This window comes from Cariama cristata, unplaced genomic scaffold (genome assembly GCF_000690535.1).
Source record: "Cariama cristata isolate BGI_N322 unplaced genomic scaffold, ASM69053v1 scaffold2676, whole genome shotgun sequence".
NCBI classification, from domain to species: Eukaryota; Metazoa; Chordata; class Aves; order Cariamiformes; family Cariamidae; genus Cariama; species Cariama cristata.
In genome coordinates this window covers 19,265-39,769 of record NW_009621334.1, presented here as the reverse complement: position 1 = coordinate 39,769, position 20,505 = coordinate 19,265, and the positions used below count along the sequence as shown (strand labels likewise).

Here is a 20,505-nt window from a genome sequence, read left to right as displayed (position 1 = left end):
AAAGCAAGTGCTTCTCTGCGTCCTTGCTTCTTCAGAAGGATTCATCAGTTTTATCTGGAATTTATACACTCTCTCTATGTATATATAAAAAAATCATACCAGGTTTGAAACATTTCGAGTCAAGTTCTCAAGATACACCTCTCAGGCTCTGGCTCTCTCTCATTTTGCCCATGAGCAGTTTGCAATGAGGAGGAACCAAGTCACCCCCAGGATCCAGTGCGAGACGAGGAAAGGAGCCCGGGGCAGGTGTCCACCTTCCAGTTCTTGTGAAAGGGAAGCAGAGCGGCCATGCACCGCACCTCTGCACCCCTGAGATACATCGGAGATGCAGGGATGCAAATCATTTGCAAAATGTATGCCAACACCAGAAATGATGTTGCCAATATCAAAGAGTATATAGTTTTAATAAGGGGAAATAAAACCAAGCACAAAGGCACAAAGCAAATGAGAGAGGCATTAGTTTCTCTCCCTTGTCAAATCATTTTGTATTGCTTCCTGCCTACAGGCCTGCATTAAGCACAGACCTTATGTTTTAGATATCTCAATACATTCAAAACTCTAACTTCTCCAAGACGTCCTCATTGTAATCTTGCTGATTAAAACTGATGAAAAATAATGGCCATACACATTTCCTCACCCACAGTGGTGGGGAGACGAGAAGGGGTGTCAAGATTTGTTATTTTCAGAGAGGAAAATGCAACCCGCAGAGGAAAGGGATCTTCATCTTATTGCCGTCAAACCATTTTAACATGCATTTCCACAGTGCTGCCTAGCCTGGAGCCACAAGAAGCCTTGATCAATGGCACCAGCATACGAAGAACAAGCGACACCGACGTGTTTGCAGGGAGCTTCCACACTAACTGCCAGCTTATGCTTGTCCAAGTTGTGTCTGCCCTCTCTGCAGCACAGATTATCTGCACGCTACATAAGGGCAGCAAACAGAAGAGGCTGTACACACGCACGCACACCCCCCATTTCATTAGCTACTTAGAAACGTAGCTTCCTTAGAAACAGATTTCTGCCTGAGGTGGTGTCAATTTTTCATGTACCAAAGAGAGCGGGAGAGCTGCTGGCAGGAGGAGCAGGGGAGATAACAGGTTTATCGGGTGGCCAGCACTGTGCGGCTGCTCTGTCATTTCGACAGGATAACACGGGGGTGAAGGATGGCTCTGGGTATGTCAGTGCATGCTCTCGCTGCAGAGAAACTGTTATTCCACAAAAAGCGACACCAAATTAAGCGTCTACATTAAAAAAATATTGTAAAAGCCTCCAAAGTCCTTGCAAGATCCTGTTTTCTTAAGGTGAAAAAAGGCAACAAAATGAAGACTTTTTTTTTCTAAAATATCCCAATGGATGCTCTGCTGTTTTAGAAAGAAGCCAGCATTCTGCACTTCACATTAATTTTTCCCAAATCTTCTTTTTTTTGGAAGCGTTCAGAAGTGTTGACACAGTATTTTAGTAGTAATATCACCAATGATATAACTTAATTGCCTTTTTTTTTCTTCAATATTCCTCTACTAGGAAATGTATTTGAGCCATCATTTTTGCTTTGGTGCTCACATGCAGATATTTATCCATTTTATCAATAAAATCTTTAAAATTACTGAGAAGTCTAAAGGAGCTGACACAGGTTTTTGAAGAACAAGGTTATTCTTTCAATATATCACTCCAGAAAATCCAGGAAATATTTAGTTGCCTGGTCAAAATGTAAAAAAAAAAAAAATTACTGAAATATTTCTGAACTATCTAAACCACCTTTTTTATAAGATTTCTGAAAAAAATGTACTAGTGTGTTTCATGCTCCCTCAAAAAAATCCCAATTATGCTGTAATGCGACTCCTGGCCCAACAAACACCACCATCCACATGCAAGAACACCAGGGCTATGGGATAAGTGGCTGAATCCATCACTCAACAGATCAAAGCACTTACACAAGCAATCAGAAGTGAGAGGTGTTAACCTGGGAGCGAAGGTTTCTGCGGACACGGGGGTCTTGCCATTTTCCCACAGACTGCACCAACACGTATCTCACATTTGTGAAATTTTAAAAGTCCGTAATCACAATATTGCTCAGGGACGGATCTTCCTTGGAAAATGAATAGTAACTGGTGCTGTTTCGAGTCCTCAGAAAGCAAAACCTGCAGCTGCCCAGCTTTGATGTCAGCTGAGAGACTGAGGCCACAAGCTGCACATTGCTCTTGGGCGATGCCTCGGGCAGCCTGCCTGCCTCTGAATATTTTTGGGAACTTCTAAATAACCCTGTCAATGCTCAGCCAAAGTCCACGTCACCTGCACAAAAAGCATTATTTTCAGGGAGAGCAACAGACAAGACCAGAGGTAGAAGGTGCTGCCTAGCCCCCATTTCTGAGAACGACTAAATATGTTTCCTTGGAAAAGCAAACACCAAAACAAGCCATGCTCGGCACCACCAAAGATTCCTTTAAAGGAATAACAGTTATCAGCTGGCAGCTAGTATGCATCAAGAACAACTTTTTTTCATACAAACATCCCAAAACCTCACGAATTCGGGCATATGGAAAGGCAGAGGCTTCTTTCTTATTACCAGGTAATGCTGTTTTCTGTCCTCTCGGCTGGCTCACCCGCACGTACGGCTACTCTCCAGGACGCCGAGGCTGCAGTGCACCGCGCCGTGCCAGCCCCAGCCCCGGTTCTAGGCAGGTCGCATCGCATGGGCTCACCCAGATGCACCATGGTCCTGCTTAGACCAGGATCACCTCGAGCTCTTGGGAGTCTTTCCCTCCCCAGACAGGAACGAAGACTTCAGAATGCAAGCAGTGTTTAAAAGACCCTAATTAGATCGATCTTGACTTCAGCTGCGGCATCTTGGAATACAGATTAATCTATTCCATGGCTGGCACTGGCAGCTGCAACAGCAGGAGGTCCTGTCAAATCAAGCCATAACATTACACTCCTCTGCCTTTATTATTCACACACATCCCCCCCACCTCTTTTTTTTTTTTTACATTTCATTATAATGGACATCTGCCTAGCAGGGGAGGAAGCTCAAGCACGCTCCCCTGCCATACTGATGCAGAGGAGGCAAGCATCTTCCGTGAGGAAGGGGAAGGTGTGCGCCTTCGGGTGCGGGGGGACAGCACCCGTTAGGTGGACAAGCAGGGCATTCTGAAGAACCCCACAGAATACATTTAAGAGCCTTCTGCCTTGTAAAGAACTCTTAAGATAAATTGTGGTTTCTAATTAGGAGCAGGAAGGTACCAGGGGAAAAGAAAAAAAAAAAGGCACCTCTTTCAGAAACTTCTACCCTTCCTACGCCCAAATCTCTGCGGCTTTACATCTGCTTGCTGGGAAACCTGGAGGAAGCCCCTGGCAGAGCCTAAGGACAGCAGCTCCCCAGCTCCCGGAGGGAGGACGCTTGCACCGAGGCCACACTGCCAGAATGCCCCGGGACCAGGTGTGCGACCGACCCAGCAGAAATCAGCAGCAGAAGGAGAGGTGACTTCTGGAGTCCCCTCTGCACAGCTTTCAGGTGCATGTGAAATGCATTCCGACGGAGCTTTTGCAATGCAGCTTGTAAAGTCATGGAAGACTGACCGCTTCTGCACGCCACTACTGTTTTCATTCCTTACAGGATTACAGGTGGAACCGGGGCCATGCTATATTCTAATGGTGTAGCATCTAATAAGCTTACCTGTTTTCACATGCATTAATAATCTGCATTTTAAAAGAGTAATGCACTCAAATATCACAGTACTCTGCCAAGAAAAATCTTATCTTAAAATACTGGCAACAGTAAGAAATACTGATTTTTACTAGTGGGTGAAGTGAGGCCTGGAAAGGTTGAAAAAGCTCCACACACAATGGCCCCAGTCAGCTGGAATCCAACCATCATGCTGAATGTAAAACAAAATTCTTTCTATCAACTGAGAAAGTTTATTTTTGTGATGTTCTTGTAACGGAGAATGCTAACTTTAACTGAGATAAATTTAACTCTGTACTCAGCTTCACGGTTCATCCAAGTAACAGATTCCTGTCACGTTCTGGGGGCTTGATGGTAAAATAACAAATTGGCATAATAAAGCTCTCTTTAAACAAACCGATGCCTTCCCTAGGTATTCACTTCAGAAGACCCTCCAAAAAAATATCTTCTGCTGGCTGGCAAAGGGTGTTCAGTTAATAAAGATAACTCTTTACCAGGCTGTTTTTCTGTTGCTGCCTTTTCACTTTTCCATGCCCAGGGAACTTAGCTCTGCAGCAGGTATTCATACCAAGGGCTTTGCTCCCTTTCAGCGTACATTACAAAGGAGTAAGAGCGCATTTACTAAGAAATGGGGTTTGCTGCTGTTGTTTTTTTAGAGGAAGTGTATAGCTGAGCATCACGGTTTAACCCCAGCCGGCAACTACGCCCCACGCAGCCGCTTGCTCACTCCTGCCCCAGCTGGGAGGGGACACGGCCGGGACTGCTGACCCAAACCGGGCAAAGGGATATTCCATACCATACGACATCATGCCCAGTATATAAACCGGGGGGAAAGCTGGTGGGGCACGCTGCTGTGAACATATCCAAAAGACAACACCATACCAGCTACTAGGAAGAAAATTAACTCTATCCCAGTCAAAACCAGGACACTGAGTATCTTCAAAAGAAGCTTCCTTATTGTTAGAGGGCAAACAGGCAAAAAACCACAGTGATAGGGATCCCCATTTGGAAATTGGCTGAACTAATTCTCAGGTTGTCAAATTAAGCATTCCTAAGTAAAACTGACATCTAAGTCAAGAGAAGGCATTTAAATGAAGATGAATTGGACAAACATCCTTTTATAGTTCATTAGACTCTCCAAGTGAGCAAAACTAGATCGCAAATAACTATCCTGAGAAAGAACAGGAGAATGTACAGCCTGCCAAGCAGGTTATGATTGCTTCACTACAGACTCTCTAATTCAGAAGAAATTTGTGTTTTCTGCATTTTTAGCTCGCCAAGTCTGTTCAAGAACTTCAAGTTAGCATCCAACGCTTTGATTCAACTGTCGCTGTGCTAAGTCCAGTGCCAAGAGTTGTTGCACCCTTATGGACAGTGAAGACAAGCTGACCCTCAGCTCTGCAACAGAAGAGATTTTGGAACACAGACACTCATACAGCATTCCCTGCACTTCAAAATTCACAATATAGAAGTATTATTTCAAATCTTATCCCATATTTATGTCAAGAACCACCCAGAGCCGAATTCCCATCCTGCAATCACACACATTGGACACTTGCGCCTCTGCCCCGTCTGCCCTTCCAGCTCAGTTCCACTGAAGCCATGAGGCAGCTAGGCTCCCCTCAGGGTGTCCCCTCAGAACGCACGAACATGGCAGATCTCACCATCTTAGACCAATAACGTAGCCCCAGTCTCACATTTTCTCCACAGTTTGGCCTTTACCTTTCCACCAATGCTCACTATAGGTAGGCTACATTATACTACCACGTGTTTGTTACTTACCACGTAGACAAGCCACAACAAAAGGCTACAGCCAAGCTATGCTGTATCATACCTTGTACATGGCGCTCAGCCTCTGGCCCGACATCCGTCTGGATGACACTACCAGAGGGATCACAATCCTTAATCAGGAAGATTGCAGGGAGCAATCACAAAAGCAAACACTGAGCATCTAGTGGAATTAAATGCATTGCTGCAGTAACACTTGGCACTAATTCTCCACCTCCTACAACCTGCCCCATCTGCCTCTCCATTCACTCCACACAATGCCAAGCAGCATCTAAGGGGGACCCCGCTAACACCATTCAACCACCTCACCACAAAACCATACCCAAGACACACTACTTTCTACAACGACGGGCTGTTTCTCTTTAAGGCTGGCCAACCTGGCTGCAAACTCACAGCTATTTTGACCCCACACACATAGGAAAACTCTAGCCCATTTCTGTCTTCAATGGCAAAATATTTGTTTTAATTTGCTCTACTGCCTCAGAAAAAGAGAAATTGCTTTAAATGAGATTTTTTTCTCCCAACCCTAATACTCTCAGAAGTATACCACGATCAGTACAAAGTCAGGCAAAATTCAAGTGTATATAATGTGTAGTCAGTTAGACACCACCAGTCCAATCTTCAGGCTCAAACCATCCATAAAGACAGCTAAGAAATGCTCCCTTTCTTTTTTCTTAATTACATAGTGTATATAAAACATAAATATGCGCAGTTTGGATTTAAATTGTTCACAGGCTCCCTAGAGTAAAATAATTTTTAAACACTGACAGTGTTTAAAATGTAGCTAATAAGCACTACTACCTTTATGCTAGCTTTTAAAAACAGAGAAATACATTACAGAAAAGTTATTTTGATCAAATTTAATTTGGATTATAAATTTCTGTAATAAACAAAAGCTCACCAAGTCACATTGAGTTTTTTTTTTCATCAGGGTATTTATTATTTTGTCACATTCAGAACACTGCCTTCAAGACAATAAAATAAACATTATTTTATAGACTCTCTCTTATGTAAAAAGCAAGGCCACTATAAAATAAAGGCAAGGGGAGTATTTTCCTACCACCAGACACATATGAAAGATGCTGTGCTCTGCAGGTGGAGCATCAGACGCCCAATGAGAAGAGTGTCTCTGCAGCCAGCTCCAGCCAAAGCATCCTGGAGCCCCAGCCAGCGCAGGGACCCGCATCTGGGCAGCACCTCTGCAGCTGCAGACAAAGGGACGCCCAGGACAAGCTGCGGAGGAAGAGTCCCAGTGGACAAATGCTGCTGGCAGAGCTGTTTGGTACCTCACCTAGCGCTGAAGCATCCTAACAGGGTTGTCCTTTAAGCAGTTGTAATCAGGCTCCAGCGTTAATAGCCCATCAAGAATTTCATATTTTGCAGCATGACCACGAGTGCCTGTCCCGACGCAGTCTCAATGGCATTACAGTGAACGCTTTCACAGCACAGCTCCTTAGAACTGCTTAATAAATACTGAATGCCTCTGCTACAAAGCCAGTCTAATCAATCCTTTAGAGTACGTTCCTCCATTTAACATATAGATGAACGCTCTCCTAGCAGAACAGGATCATTCTAATTAATTTTTAATTTTTTTTTTAAACAGTTTGAACACAAGATAAAGTTTTTACAAGAGAAGATGACAAGAGAGGACTGAATGCTAGCATTTTTTTTGATAAATAAAGAGATATGCAGAAAGAAGGGTGTTCCTAGGATCAACACAGCACAGAGGGCATCGATTCTCAATCACGCTAGACCTGCACCATTTCCTTTAAAACCAGCAGGCACCAAGGAGACTTCGTAGTATTCCTGTTCAGCCAGTGGCTTACAGGAGCTGACCATCAACCAGCAGTGCCCCCAAGCACAGAGTAATTACTGTATTGCTGGTGCAACATTTGGCAAAGTAAAAACATATACTATGCTGCTTATACACGTGTCAGGACAATGGCTGTGACAGACTCCAGGGGAACTCTGTTAAACATCTCAATTAACTCCCATCGTTAGAAATTCAGTAACTCACCTGCCCAGTGATGCAAAACAAAGAAAATTGGACTTACTACCACAGCATTTTAGGGAGAGTTTAATAAAACTGATTTCTGGACTCATCTTAAGGTCTTCCATTTCTTCTGAATATTAATGAGATGAGGGTATGATATGAAGGCTGTTTGCACAGATCACTCCATTTTCCTGAGGGCAGGTTTGCTTTTTTAACCCTTATCACAGAAATAGTTAGGAACTGACCCTGTTAGGGCTTTCCAGACTGCTACCTAATCCTCACAGTAGCCAAGATTGCGCACAGATGTCATCTGCAGTCTCAAGACAAAGCAGATGAGACAGAGATTAACTCACTTTCCCAATCTGAAAAATTAAGTCAACGACATGAGCCGCAGACCCAGATCTGTTCTCAGAAGCTCAAGCTTTCTCTCAGTAAGAAGAATTAAACCACCTTATTTTAATACTGCAAATGAAGATTTCAAAACATCCCCTAAATCCATCACCTAAGCACAACTGCACTCTCTGCAATTCTCTTACATAAACCCCAGAACACACGACAGCATTTCTTCCTCACCATTATCTATCCAAGACAAGCAACACAATACAAGACAGATAAGGCAGTCAGAATTGGCAGCTTGCGTGTGAATCGTTCCTAGGGCCAGCGCTGGGCTGCAGGTAAGCCCCTTCTCTCCGTGCTACGAAAGCAGCCGCTGCCACATGTGCACACACAGCCCACAGCACTGCCAATTCCCGCTTCGACCCACCATCCCGCCTCAGCCCCACCGCCTCCGGGGCCTAGAGCCCACCTCTGTGGCTGGCGCTGCCAACACCAGCCCCGCCCCCGGGCCCGAGAGCCCCCCTCTGGGGCTGCCGCAGCCAGAGCATGCCTTGCCAAGCTGCTACCTTCATTAATAGAGTGTTACAGTCTTTTAATGTTGGTGCTCTAGAACGGATGTAGTTACCAGCTCACCACTGGCACAGTTTTCAAAAAGGAAAGAGCCGCCTGCTGCTGAATTTGCCCCTCCTCTTCCTCACCACTCTGTCCTCAGGAAGGATAAGAACAAGCAGATGCCCATCGAGCCACCCCCAGCTCTGCGGTTCTTCCAGAGAAAGGGGCTGTGCAGTCCCAGTCGGTGCCTCAGCTCAGCGCCCGGCGAGGTCTGCTGGATGCAGCACCTCCCTGCCTTTGCTTTGGAGAACATCGGGACATCTGGTTCTATCTGAGTTGCAAGGACAGTACCAAACCAGGGTATTTGGGTTTCGAGCTCCCATTTTGTTGTCATTTCCTTCCATTTTCCCTTGGTTTGCTGCAAGAGTTAAGGATGGATACTAGGCAAGCCTGAGACCCACTCACACCTCTTCAGCTTTTGACAATATAAACCCTTTATAGAACTGAGATGAGTAATGAACTCGCACAAAACGTCAAGCATCACTGTCAGTATTTAAAGTTTCTTCCAAGACATAGTCAATTACCAAGAAAATGGAAAAGGTAACGTTAAGAGAAGCAGGAGGGACTGACCCTAGATTCAGTCAGCACAAGGTCCTGCAGTAATACTCCACAGCAGATTTCTGTTAAAGCAGAGTTTTCCAGGGGAGAGAGGAAAAAAAATAGAAAAAGGGAAAAAAAAGGCAACTTCAAAAGCATGCAGTTTATTTCTGCAATGCCTGATGTTCATCGAGTCACACTTCAGTGCTCAGAGCCATGAAAATACTGCTTTTGAGGTGACATTTGTAGTTGCCTCATTACTCTCTTCAAAAGAGTTTTGCATCAAAGAGTCAGAGCTTCAAACAACAGACCCTACAGGAGTAAAATAACTTATTAACAGCACATGAAATGGAATCGCCAGAAACTGCTGATACCAAAACAAGCAGGGCAAGCGTGTCATCAACAGCTAGCCTGCGGGAGCGGGCAGGCAGGCTGCCTGGACCCAAAAGCCGCAGGAGGAGCCCTGAAGAGACTGGTGGTGTGCCATTCCCTCCTCCTTGCAGGTACTTTTCAGACACTTGCCTTCCATTCACCTCCTCCATGACAGTAAGAAGGATCAGGAAGCATGCCTACCTTCGTGTTCTTTTTCAGTTGTTCCAACTTTCTTTATCTTTTTGGGTGATTTCATGAAGAGTGGAAAGATGGTCCTCAGACCAAGAATGTCAACAAACTTGTGACAGTTGTCTGTGCCCTCCGGTCCAATCATGGCATGGTCCAGTACCTTCAGGGCACTGCTGCGGGAAATCTTCTTCTCTCTGTGAAAAGAAGCTGCAAGTTAAACTTTTCAAGGACATGAGGAGCTTTGGACCACACTGCTTTAAAGAGATAGCATGAACAGTGAAAAAAATGTGACAAGGAAAGTAAGAAGAGTCTCAGTACAAGCTAAGTAAGATTTTCTTCAAAAAGCCAAAACATTATATTGACAAACAGTCTCCTTCCAAAACTGTGGTTGAAAATATTCTGTTGGTTATTTCTTTTTTAATGTCTTTCATTTCTTTTTATTTTCTATTTTCTTTTTATCTCATTTTATATATTTTATTGTTATGGTTTTATTTTCTTATTTTTTATTTCTTGGCTATTGAAGTTATTTCTTCACCACCTTACAAACTCTAGCACAAAATGGCAGGGGAGACTGGGCTGGGTACACAAGGTAAATACTGTCACACCAAAAAGATCAGGATTTAGATCTAGCAATAATACAGTTCAATAAAGGAGTAAGTTTGGTAAGCAGAGCTTGGTGGACAGCTATAATGAAGAAAACCCTGTCTCCAGAAATCACATTTGGAAGGATGCAGATACATTCTGTGCTATTCTGTTTTAATGCGAGTTCAGAGTGCTGATGCTGGTAACTCACACTGGTAACAGACAGATGATCTGAAAATGATCTCCAAAAGTCCTGTACCTCTCAAACCAGAAACAGAGGAATTTATAATTCATCCAAGGGAAATTTAAAAATATCTTGTGAAACATGAACTGAAAAAGCGGTTGCTAATATGGCCCGTAAAACCAACAGACCAGGTAAATGCCAGCAGGAGCCAACGCAAACTGAAGAACAGGAGCCCCCAGCGTGCCCAAAGGCCAGGTCAGCCCAGGAGGACATTCCCCCCAGCACAGGACGGTCACAAGGCCCCCCACCTTCCACTCCAAGCGCATGGTAATCTCCTCTGATTTTCTCTTCTCTAAGAGAATGTATTCTCTAACAAATACATAGCTACATGCACATATAAAAATAAATCCCCCCAGAAACAAGCTGTGCTCTTCCCCTGAAGTGACAATGAGAGATGAGTTCTCCTCGGACACACACCAGTTGCTCCGCACTACCATACGGTGCTCAGCTATTACTGTGGACCTGGAACAAAGATCTATAAAGAGCAAACCGCTGATGCAGTTCTCCCCCCGTGGAGGTGGCAGCATTCACCCCTGCCAAACCCGGCAGTGTGGCACCAGTCTGCCCACCTGCCAGCAGCGCACACCTAGCCGCCCGGCAGCCAGCCACGCCAACCTCACGTCCATCAGCACAGTCTTCTTGTCCAGGGCTTCTTGAAGGTCAAGCTCCAGAGCACCTTTCCTTCAAAGATTGAACTTTGTGAACCTCTAACAACAGGCAAACTAAAAAACCATAGATTAACATCCTAGCCTAAAAGAAAGTTACGTTGCCTGGTGCAGCTGCGGGTGCTTCCGATGGGCACGAAGCAGTTGTTGAAAGCACCACGTGCAGCTCGGATGTGGTGCAGCGGCGAGTTCTACCCATGAGCGAGGAGCAGTGCAGGAAGGGGGCTCAACAATCCCACCTCCCCTCTACAGGGAGCTAAAAATAAGGGACTTCTTAGGCCAGACAATATAAGAAATGTTTTCAGGGAAAGTAATTGCATATTGATCAGCATTTAGGAAGGTTGCAGAGAGCTGATCTCTGGAATATTCATTGGGTTTAAGTTCAGGCTTTTAGAGATCAATAGCTGCTTGACTGGACTGTCTAGAGTTGATTTTATTTGAAATATTTATTCTGCTAGAGGGCAAGCAGTTTATCTTAGTCTCATCTGTGCTTATTGAGGTAACTTTTAGCTGAACACTAATTCAAAGACAAGCATATGTGAGTATCACCAAATAGGGAGTGACCTCAGTCTTCACAGGGAACTCTGAATTACGACTTTATTTGCTAACCGTTGTTTTCGTCCTTTTAATACCTTTACATCTGAGAACTCTTTTGGTACATTTATTATTTCAAAAAGAAGAGGTGCTAACATTATCTGGACTTTCCAGATTAGTATAACACAATCTCTTACTTTGCAAAAATCTAGCAAAAGCAGAATACTAGGTTTCCTGAAAAAGTGCTGCATAAAACAGTTCCGTTTAATTAACCAGAAGATTTAGTAAAGAGACAGTCTAAGTTTCCATGGGGTCATTTGGAACAGCAGGACAAGAAAACATAAAAGGATTTTAATAATCATTAAAAAAATATACTCTGAAATAGCTATAGTCAGGCTTTGAGGAGCTGTACAGAGTTGTCTGTTTTCACCTTGCTTTGGCCGTACAGGAGCAAATGCTTTTTTGAGGGTCAAGAAAAGCCACCGAACAGCTGCAGAATAGAAAATTGTGTTGCCCAAGTGATGCACGTTTCCGTAAGCTCCCTTTGCTGCATTTGTCTATGTGCAAACACATGTGCCTTCAGTTAGTAACTGGGAAAGCCACATGTCATTTTTCCTATGCAACAGAGAATCTTCTTGACACATCCCCTGGGAACCGAGTGCCTACATCTCCTCCAAACCTTAACACAATTTTACAGCAAAAGCAATAAGCTTCCTGTCAGTGTGCGCAAGGGAACTGACATTACAAGCCTGTTTTTCTCTCTTTTGGCTTTGTAAGGTAAACTGCATTTAGGTTACCAAGGCAAGGCTGCGGGACTGTGTACTAAAAAGCGCTTCATGACCTAAAAAATAAAATTGAATTTAATTCTATGTGACATTGAGAAACTTTCCACTGGTGGTTACCACCTTGATAAACCATCTTATTTTTGGTAAAGACACTCCATAAAATAAACGAGCCTCCATTGCTGCAGAGATGCAAATCCAATAATTATACATACCCATGCTCTCATCCTACTTCAAAACTCCCTGCTTCATTTCTGCTGTCACAGGCTCCGTCCTTCTCAATCTCCCCTTCTCCCAGATGCCTTGCTCACCTCCCACATGCCTGCGCGGTGAAGCTCTGCTCCCAGGGGCCACCTGCAAGTCCCCGTCAACACTGCAAGTCCAGGACACAGCTTGCTATGGGCATGCACGTTAGGTGCATCAGCCACATTGTTCTCATTTTCAGGCGTTACCACTCTCTCCCCATAAACAAGAAGTTCACACAATACAACATCGTCTTTCGCTGTTGGCCATACACTTTAAGGCTCAGCATAACAGAAAGTAGTCCTGATTTCATTACTGTCTATAGGAATCTCTCGAGCATGTTAAATGCTCAGCTGAAAGATGCTATACTTCTCTGCAGGTCTGCGTGCATGACCATTATTAACAAAACAACTTGGCTAGACGTATTGCGTAGCACTAGATACAGAATGCTATGTTCTCTAAGACAGTAATGGAGATTCAAGCCTGATATCTTTATTCTCACACAGCTTATCTATCTCCCATCATGTCAATAAACTTTCAACTTCGCTTGTTTGTCCTTTCATCTGCACAGGCTATGGTACAATGATTAACCGCCTTTAAAGTCAAAACAAAAAATAACAGATCTCTCCCCCTAGTCTTCAGAGGACACTGACAGGAGAGAAAAATATTCTGCCTTGCTTGTGGTGGTCAATCACAACTGAATGGCATTTCTATTCTTTGTTGTTTATCACGAAGGTATCAAGAAGATACAGAAGTGTAATACTCCTGTGCAGCTCTCTAGATCACAACTATGAAGGTTCACTCCCTATTTACAATGCCAGCCTGTGGTTACCAAAGCAGTACTACTGTCCAAGAAAAACCAAGCATCTGTAAGAGCTTTCAAGCATACACCAAGAGAACTCCCAATGATAACAGAGGTTAACAGAATTAATAGCCATTTAATATCTTCTGGATATTAAAATATGTTAAAAAAACCCACAAGCAAACAAACACCAAAACCTCGCAGTGTCAGTTCTCAGACACTTCACTTTGTTTGGTGGTTTGAAAGCTACAGAAAATGTGTTCTATTTTCCTCACCAAAGCGCTAAGTCCAGCTGAGCTTTCTACCTTCAATCACACCATGACCTGCAAAAGCAAGTACCCCCCCCCCATGGAGCCGCTAAGCATGCCCAAAGCTTCTCCTCCTAATGTAGCCACCTCCTCCCAGCATCCATTCCCTAATTTTCATCACCACAAACCAGTGCTTTTACCTTAATCATCTCCTATGCTCTCCATAGAGCACTTGACTCTAACGTCATTCATTCTCTTACTACTGACAAAGCACAAAAACCTAGAACCCAGAAAGGTGGTTTTCAAGAGATGCCAGGAGATAACAGAGCTTAGCACCGCATTTCTAAAGATCTGAGTTAACTACTTAAATAACACATGTACAGTCACATCTATGTCGTGCCTACCAGAAGCAAGCTTACAACACCGATAAGGAAATACCACACCCACCAAAAGTAAAAGCTCCAGGACAGCATTGCAGCTCTGACCCAGCCAGCCAGTCTGATGTATGGAAGTAGCTCTAAGCATGTGCTGAGTATCACTGATTTCACATGTTTTAAGTTACATGCATGATTATCTGTGTCAGAATTCTGAAGTTTCATTCATTAGGAGTATTAATACAAAAAAAGAAAATTGTGTACAGGAATGAATTGACATGTCAACAACACAAATAGTATGAAATACTAAGAAAGGCAGTTGGCAGCTCTTCAAAAGAGGAAAACATGAATCAGCAATAAAAGTATCAGCTTAACGCTTCCAACTCTAGTCTGAAGACATCATTAGACGCAAGAAGTTTAATCTCTCTGTCCAGCTAGGTGCTGCCCTCTCCAAAATGAGATTTGCCATGTAGAATAAGTCAAGGCCAGAAGGGAGCTGCTTTGGGGATAAGACCTACTCAACCATCAACTCATATTATGTGCTCAAACAGCCAGGTAAGAACTTCAAATTTTCTACTTATCTGAACTACATTAGAAGAGTTTAAAAAAAAAAAATTAAAAAATCAACTGTCAGTATAGTCCATGCTTATGGACAGTAGTGATATAAGCTTCTAGAAAATGTTCCATGAATTGTTACTTTTTTTCCATTGTCACTTTACCAATCCCATTCATACTGTAGAATAAGTTAGGTTCCTAAGCGTCAAAAGATTGAGGTCTTGGAAACACCTTCCATTAGACATAGCTGCTGCTGGCAGTGAAGTCATGCTTTGTCCCTCCTAAGCCCGTCACAACTACTGGCGGGGGGGGAAATCCAGGAAGAAATTTTCCTCTTACCATAATTTTCCAGCTGGGATCCTGGTACAGAGAGAGGGAAACAGTAGAGTCCAAAAATGGGGAAAAAAGCTATTATAAATCCAAACATTGAGTCCCACCCACACGGCACAAGAACTCCAAGTAATTAGTTCTGCAAGGCTAGCTTAGCAGCTTAGTGCTCCAGGCAGAGGGAGGCTTCCCTCTCATTCCTAGTTTTGGAGCTTCACTTTAATTAGCCTCAAGAAAACCCAGTGTTCCTATTTGAATAATCCACGTTTGGTTATTTATTCGGTTCCCTGCTGCTGCACATTACCCAGCCATGCACTGCAGGAATACATCATTTCTTGTTGGTGTTTGCTAACCAACCACAGCACGCAGCCCAGCACACCAGGGAAAGCCAGACAGAGCCCCACTGCTCCCAGCCCTGAGTTTGAGAGGAAGCCAGTCAGCACAGAAGACACAATTCAGTACCAGGCTAGGAATAAAAGTGAATATAGAGCAGAGAAGCCCTGGAGATTCATGGTGTGACAAAACACGTCACAAGAAGAGATGCATACTTATGCCTGTTTTACAAATGCCATTTTTGTATCAACATCCACAAAAATTCACCAGCTCAGAAGATACATAACACAGTGAAATTTAAACTGGGGAACAAAAGGAAAAATGTTTTCCCCAGAGACATCCAAAGGTTCTCTCTTACCCTCATAGGGGTCTTTTAAATCCTTAGAGGATTAGTGGCCTGACCTACAGCATTCTTTCATCTTGGTGTCTGCCACACAGATCTGTGCTGTTACTTTCCAGCAGCTATCGTAGTAATCCCAGTTCTTAGGAAACAAAGCTAAAGACAAAGAGTGGAGCTTATATGTCTGAGATGGTCCAACTTACATGCTGGCAAAAAAGAATGAGAAGACAGACAAATATGCTAACACGAAAATTTTATAAACAGAAAAACACAAATACCTAGCCAGAACATGTGTTGGTACATCAAAAGCAGGCAAGAAAAATCACAAAGTTATCTGGGTACCTAAGCATCAGGTTCATCAGCTGTAGGCCCTCGCCTTTCAGGAAGCGATCTCGATTGGAACTGAGCATTAGGCAGGAGCAAAGGGAGTCAAACAGGTTCTCCATCATCTCCTGTTCTTCTGCTGTACTAGGGTTGTGTCGTTTAAACACCTGCATGACAAAGAAAGCAAAATTACCCCAAAATGGAGGGCTCAATTTGATCCACACTCTTGTAGAGTATAAATGAACAATTTACATCACAAGCCTTCAGCATCTGATATGCATAAGCCAGCAATCATACAGGTCACTGATGCATTCTCTCTTGTAACTCTGCTGCCCTTTTTTACTGCCCTGACTGTATGCCAACAAATGTGCAGCAGTCTAATGTGTGACTTCAAATACAACACAGGGCCTCCAAAGGGAAAGGCAAATTCACTGATTGCGCAGTTCACAAAAGTATGTGGATAAGCTTGTTACCAGAGAACTCCTAGGCACAACGCACACCTGAAGGTGCTGCTGTACTACCTCAAGGAAATATAAATGAACTACAAACACATTACCTTCAGCTAGCTCAAATGCAGGCACAATGCAGCCTAGTGCTTAGAGTGGAGAATGCTGAAGATGGCCAAATTCCAACCCTGCCTATCTCCAACGTGCCATGCAATCGTAACAAAATAATTTAACTTCTGCATACCTGAACACTAACATCTTTAAAACAGGGATTAACCTCACTTACCATGGATGATACATTTGCATGGAAGTTATTCAGGGACTATGCGATCACTAAATATAAAGCACTGCTGTGCTTCAGTATCTACAGATTGCCAGGACAGCACTACACCCAGAATCTGTTCCACCTCGTCACACCCAGCCTGCGAGTCTCCCGACAGTAGAGAGGGCGTATGTGAATTACTCACAGATAACTGCTGAAGCAGCACATCGATCCCATCCAGCTCCCCAAGCAATTCTCTGTTGTCTAGACGGAGGTGGGGGGAAGGGGGAAAAGAGAGAGAAAAATGAAGCTAACTGTCAGATTTTACAGCCATCTAACACTGATACATCAGCGAACAAAATCAATACGGCTTGACAGAGTACAAAAGCTGCAGAGAAAGAGAGGGTGCATGCATATGCGAGAGAGCACACACGCAGGAGAGAGAGCACAAGCAAAGGGAAACCAAAGGCAGAAGAGTGCTGTTGTGATCTAAAAGAAGCCTCAATTCCTACCCTAACAGAATATCAATATCAGAGGCACGTCTCACCATCATTATTTTGGAGCAAAATAGCCAGCACCTCACTGCAGTACAGCTTGTTGGCATCAAAAGGCATCTTGGCCTGTTGGTGAAGAAGGAACAAGAGACCCATCAGGGCACGGCGCTCTGTGTTTGACTGATCTGAAGAATCCATTAATCAAATCACCAAATATATGAGAAACACTTAAACCAAAATACAGCAGCGGTAATTTTGCAGTATGCCTCAGTGACAAAACGGTAACAATTCTCTCTGATTCAGGGGCGATGGAGGAGGATGTGTGTGCTCATGCACGCATGCGTAGAAACTCAGCTCTGGTCCTTCACCCTGTCCTATATAAGTAGGTTTGACCAACTTGGCTCAAAACCCCTGAGAACAGTCTCCAGTTGTTTGCAACATAGAATCTGTTTCCTGTGATAAATTTTCCATGATGTTGTCACATAACTTTTATTTCATACATTCCCTCCATACTCAAATATGTTAAAAAAACCCCCAACAAAACAAAAAAATCCACAACATAATGAAATCAAAACGCTGAATTTGAAGGAAAAAAAAATAAATTCCTGAAGTGGTATTCTGAACTGAATCCAATGGTCTTGCATGCTACCAAAGCTGCTTCATCTACAGAAACAGACTAAACATTAATCGATCAGATAATAATGCAAACTGGTTTACTGATGGAATTCATAAAATCAACAAAACAATTTTAAACATCATCAGTTACCAGCTATGCACAACTACCTGCAGCTTGACTGAGTGCACCTTCTTGCGCAAGGCTACATGTGGGCCAATTATCCCAACCTGCTGTCGAATAAAAGGTCACAATACACAAGGACCACGCAACACAGAAACATGAAAAGCAGGAAGATCCCAAATGCCACCAAGTATTGACTTTAAAATAAAGCTTTTCATTCCAAATGATCCCCAACCACTCTGTCAATGACAGTATTTATAGCAACCACATCACACTTCCAAGCAATCAGCGGCACGAGAGGGGGAAGGTGGCTTGGTGCTGTACAGCTCCATCAGCTCCTGTCACGGTGCATGCCAACTGCTGTCCTATGGCAAGCATTAGGAAACAACGCTCCATTCTCTCAAGGGTGCACACAGCATCATCAAACCCTGCTTAAGTTTGGAGAAATGAGCTATTAAGCTCTCCATCTGAGCTTTCCCAGGCAGCTCTGACAGTCAGAATACCATTATGAAACCTGAAAGGTAGGCAGAAAACAGAAATTCACGCTCTGTGCTGTGTGCTAGATGTCCTTACCGACGCCTAGACAGAACCCTGATTTTCAAACTCATTCCATAGATGCTCTTCAGCAGCACAACGCTCTACCCAGATGCTGAGATCCTGGTTTAATTCTAACCACATCTCTCAGGGCAAGAGATCCAAGATGAAGCACTGCCAATAGCAAAGGCGCCTGGGTGAGGGTTTCATTAGCGTGCAGCTCCCCATGACAGCACATAAGCGAGGAAAAGCACTGCCTGATTGCACATCTCCAAACCCAGACAAAGTTAATACATGCCAGGGCAAAGCAAAGACACATTTAGCACCAAGTTTTGAACCCCTTGAACATTTATTTTCTGTGGCAGCAAGCAGGGGAATCCAAGTTGCGATTATTTTGCTTTCCCAAGTTTCTAAGCCTTTCAGCTGCCAGAGTAACTACATGGCAGGTAGCAGTACATACCTGCCTGGAATAAAATTAACTTCATTTTTTAAGCTAAAGGAATATAAGTATGTTACTACTTGTAGTGAGAAATTATAAGTTACTTCTGCTAACAAGCATATGAGGTGCACAGAGGGGTATCTGCACAGTTACAAAGCTGATAGAGTATTTCTATGATTCAGAGGCCTTCAAACCATAAAGACATTTAAGTATGGAACTGCTAACGCCTTACTAACAGGGTTAGAAAAAAGTCAGAATCTGTTTGCTAAATTTCCTTCACTAGCTCTGTAAGAGAGTTGAACTATCCATTCCTTTCCTGCAGTACTTTCCAGGGAATGTTTAGGCATCTTTTCACACAAGACAGTCAAATTGTGTAACTCACTGCCACAGGATGCTAAAACTATCAAAAAATAATTTTGAATTCAAACAGCAATTAGATGAGTTCAAAGTAAAAGCCACCAGCAGCAGTTAAACAAAGACACCACTTGAAACTCAAAAAAGTGCTAGAAAGGTAGGAAGCAAAGGCATAAAATGCTCTTTATTAGTTTCCCTGTTCACTGGTCAGCTTTTATATTCCTACAGGTCTCGGCCACAGACCAGAAATCCACCATGCAGGAATCAAACGAACATAAAAAAGACACCTTCTACTGTAAGACGTTTACAATGCAAAAGACAGAAGTATGTCGATTTAAGCTAAAACCACAGAGGATACAAACCCTGAATTCTAACTTTTTGTCCTTTACTTGCCTACTCCAACACACACGCGCGCGCACAGAACTGGCTTATTTTAAGCTGTGTTTTAAGTTCATACTAATTGGTCTATAGAAGGAAGGCAGACACTGGCAGAGCTCTAGCACTACTGATGCTTGAGCTAGGAATGCAGTGGCATTGCAGCTACTGGGGACGATGACATCAGCGGCTGGAGCCTGAGGGCTCTTTTGTAGTGCTGCGAAGGGACCAATTCTGCAGGAACGACCATAGTTCTCATGGCAGGATCAGGGAGCCCCTTACACATTAAAGCCAACTCCTTCAATTTTGCTAGTTTATAATAAGTGAAAAGGTACATACTTCCCAGTTTGAGGTGAGTTCTGAATTCACTTTATTCACAGATGTTAGAACTTACCACAAAGATAACCTACACCAACGGAAAGAGCCAATAATAAAGAGCCTTGGGCCTTTATGCCAAAGGCTTTAATAGTATGTCGAACACCGTCTCAAGCACGTCAGCTTCCAGACCAGTGGCCTGTCAGTTTTTAATGTGGTATCTCCCAAACAACAACAGAGAAACAAGCTCACCTTCAGCCTCTTGAGCAACCACTGCATGAGGCCCTGCTGTGCAGCTTCTGTGCACATCTCTGGTCGGAACTCGGCCATGTTCTCAACGATTGCTGAGAAGACAGACACAGAAAACAGATGTTTTTCCCCACCTGCAGTTCACCTCAGGCCCGTATCAACACTTCTTTGCCAGGTCCTTCCCAGGGCTGCACTGCTCTTCTCAAAGTTACATCTTATTTGCAAAACTACCTTTTTTTTGACTGAGACTTAAGCTCAGGTGTATGATACCCTTTCAGTTTTCACATTGCCCACACAGTTCATCCTCAGTGTGACACCAGCTCCTGCTGGAAGAAGCCTAAGATACTTCCCTTTACTCCAGCAGCAATTCTCACTGCACAAAACTAAACTAACAACAACAGTGGCAGTAAAAATTCCAAAACTCATGTTTCCAGTCTCTCAT

The 20,505-nt window shown here is 43.5% G+C and overlaps 1 protein-coding gene across 1 annotated transcript in view; it reads right to left on the bottom strand.

The window, feature by feature from the left end:
• The window catches only part of CTNNBL1 (catenin, beta like 1), a gene marked incomplete at its 5' end in the record, with an annotated part of 47,251 nt that overhangs the window by 15,367 nt on the left and 11,379 nt on the right, over positions 1-20,505 (bottom strand). Inside the window, 5 exons of the mRNA XM_009701903.1 lie at positions 9,519-9,700; positions 15,878-16,026; positions 16,773-16,831; positions 17,115-17,187; positions 20,067-20,158. Coding sequence (XP_009700205.1) covers positions 9,519-9,700; positions 15,878-16,026; positions 16,773-16,831; positions 17,115-17,187; positions 20,067-20,158 — 555 coding nt within the window. The remainder of the gene's footprint in view (positions 1-9,518; positions 9,701-15,877; positions 16,027-16,772; positions 16,832-17,114; positions 17,188-20,066; positions 20,159-20,505) is intronic.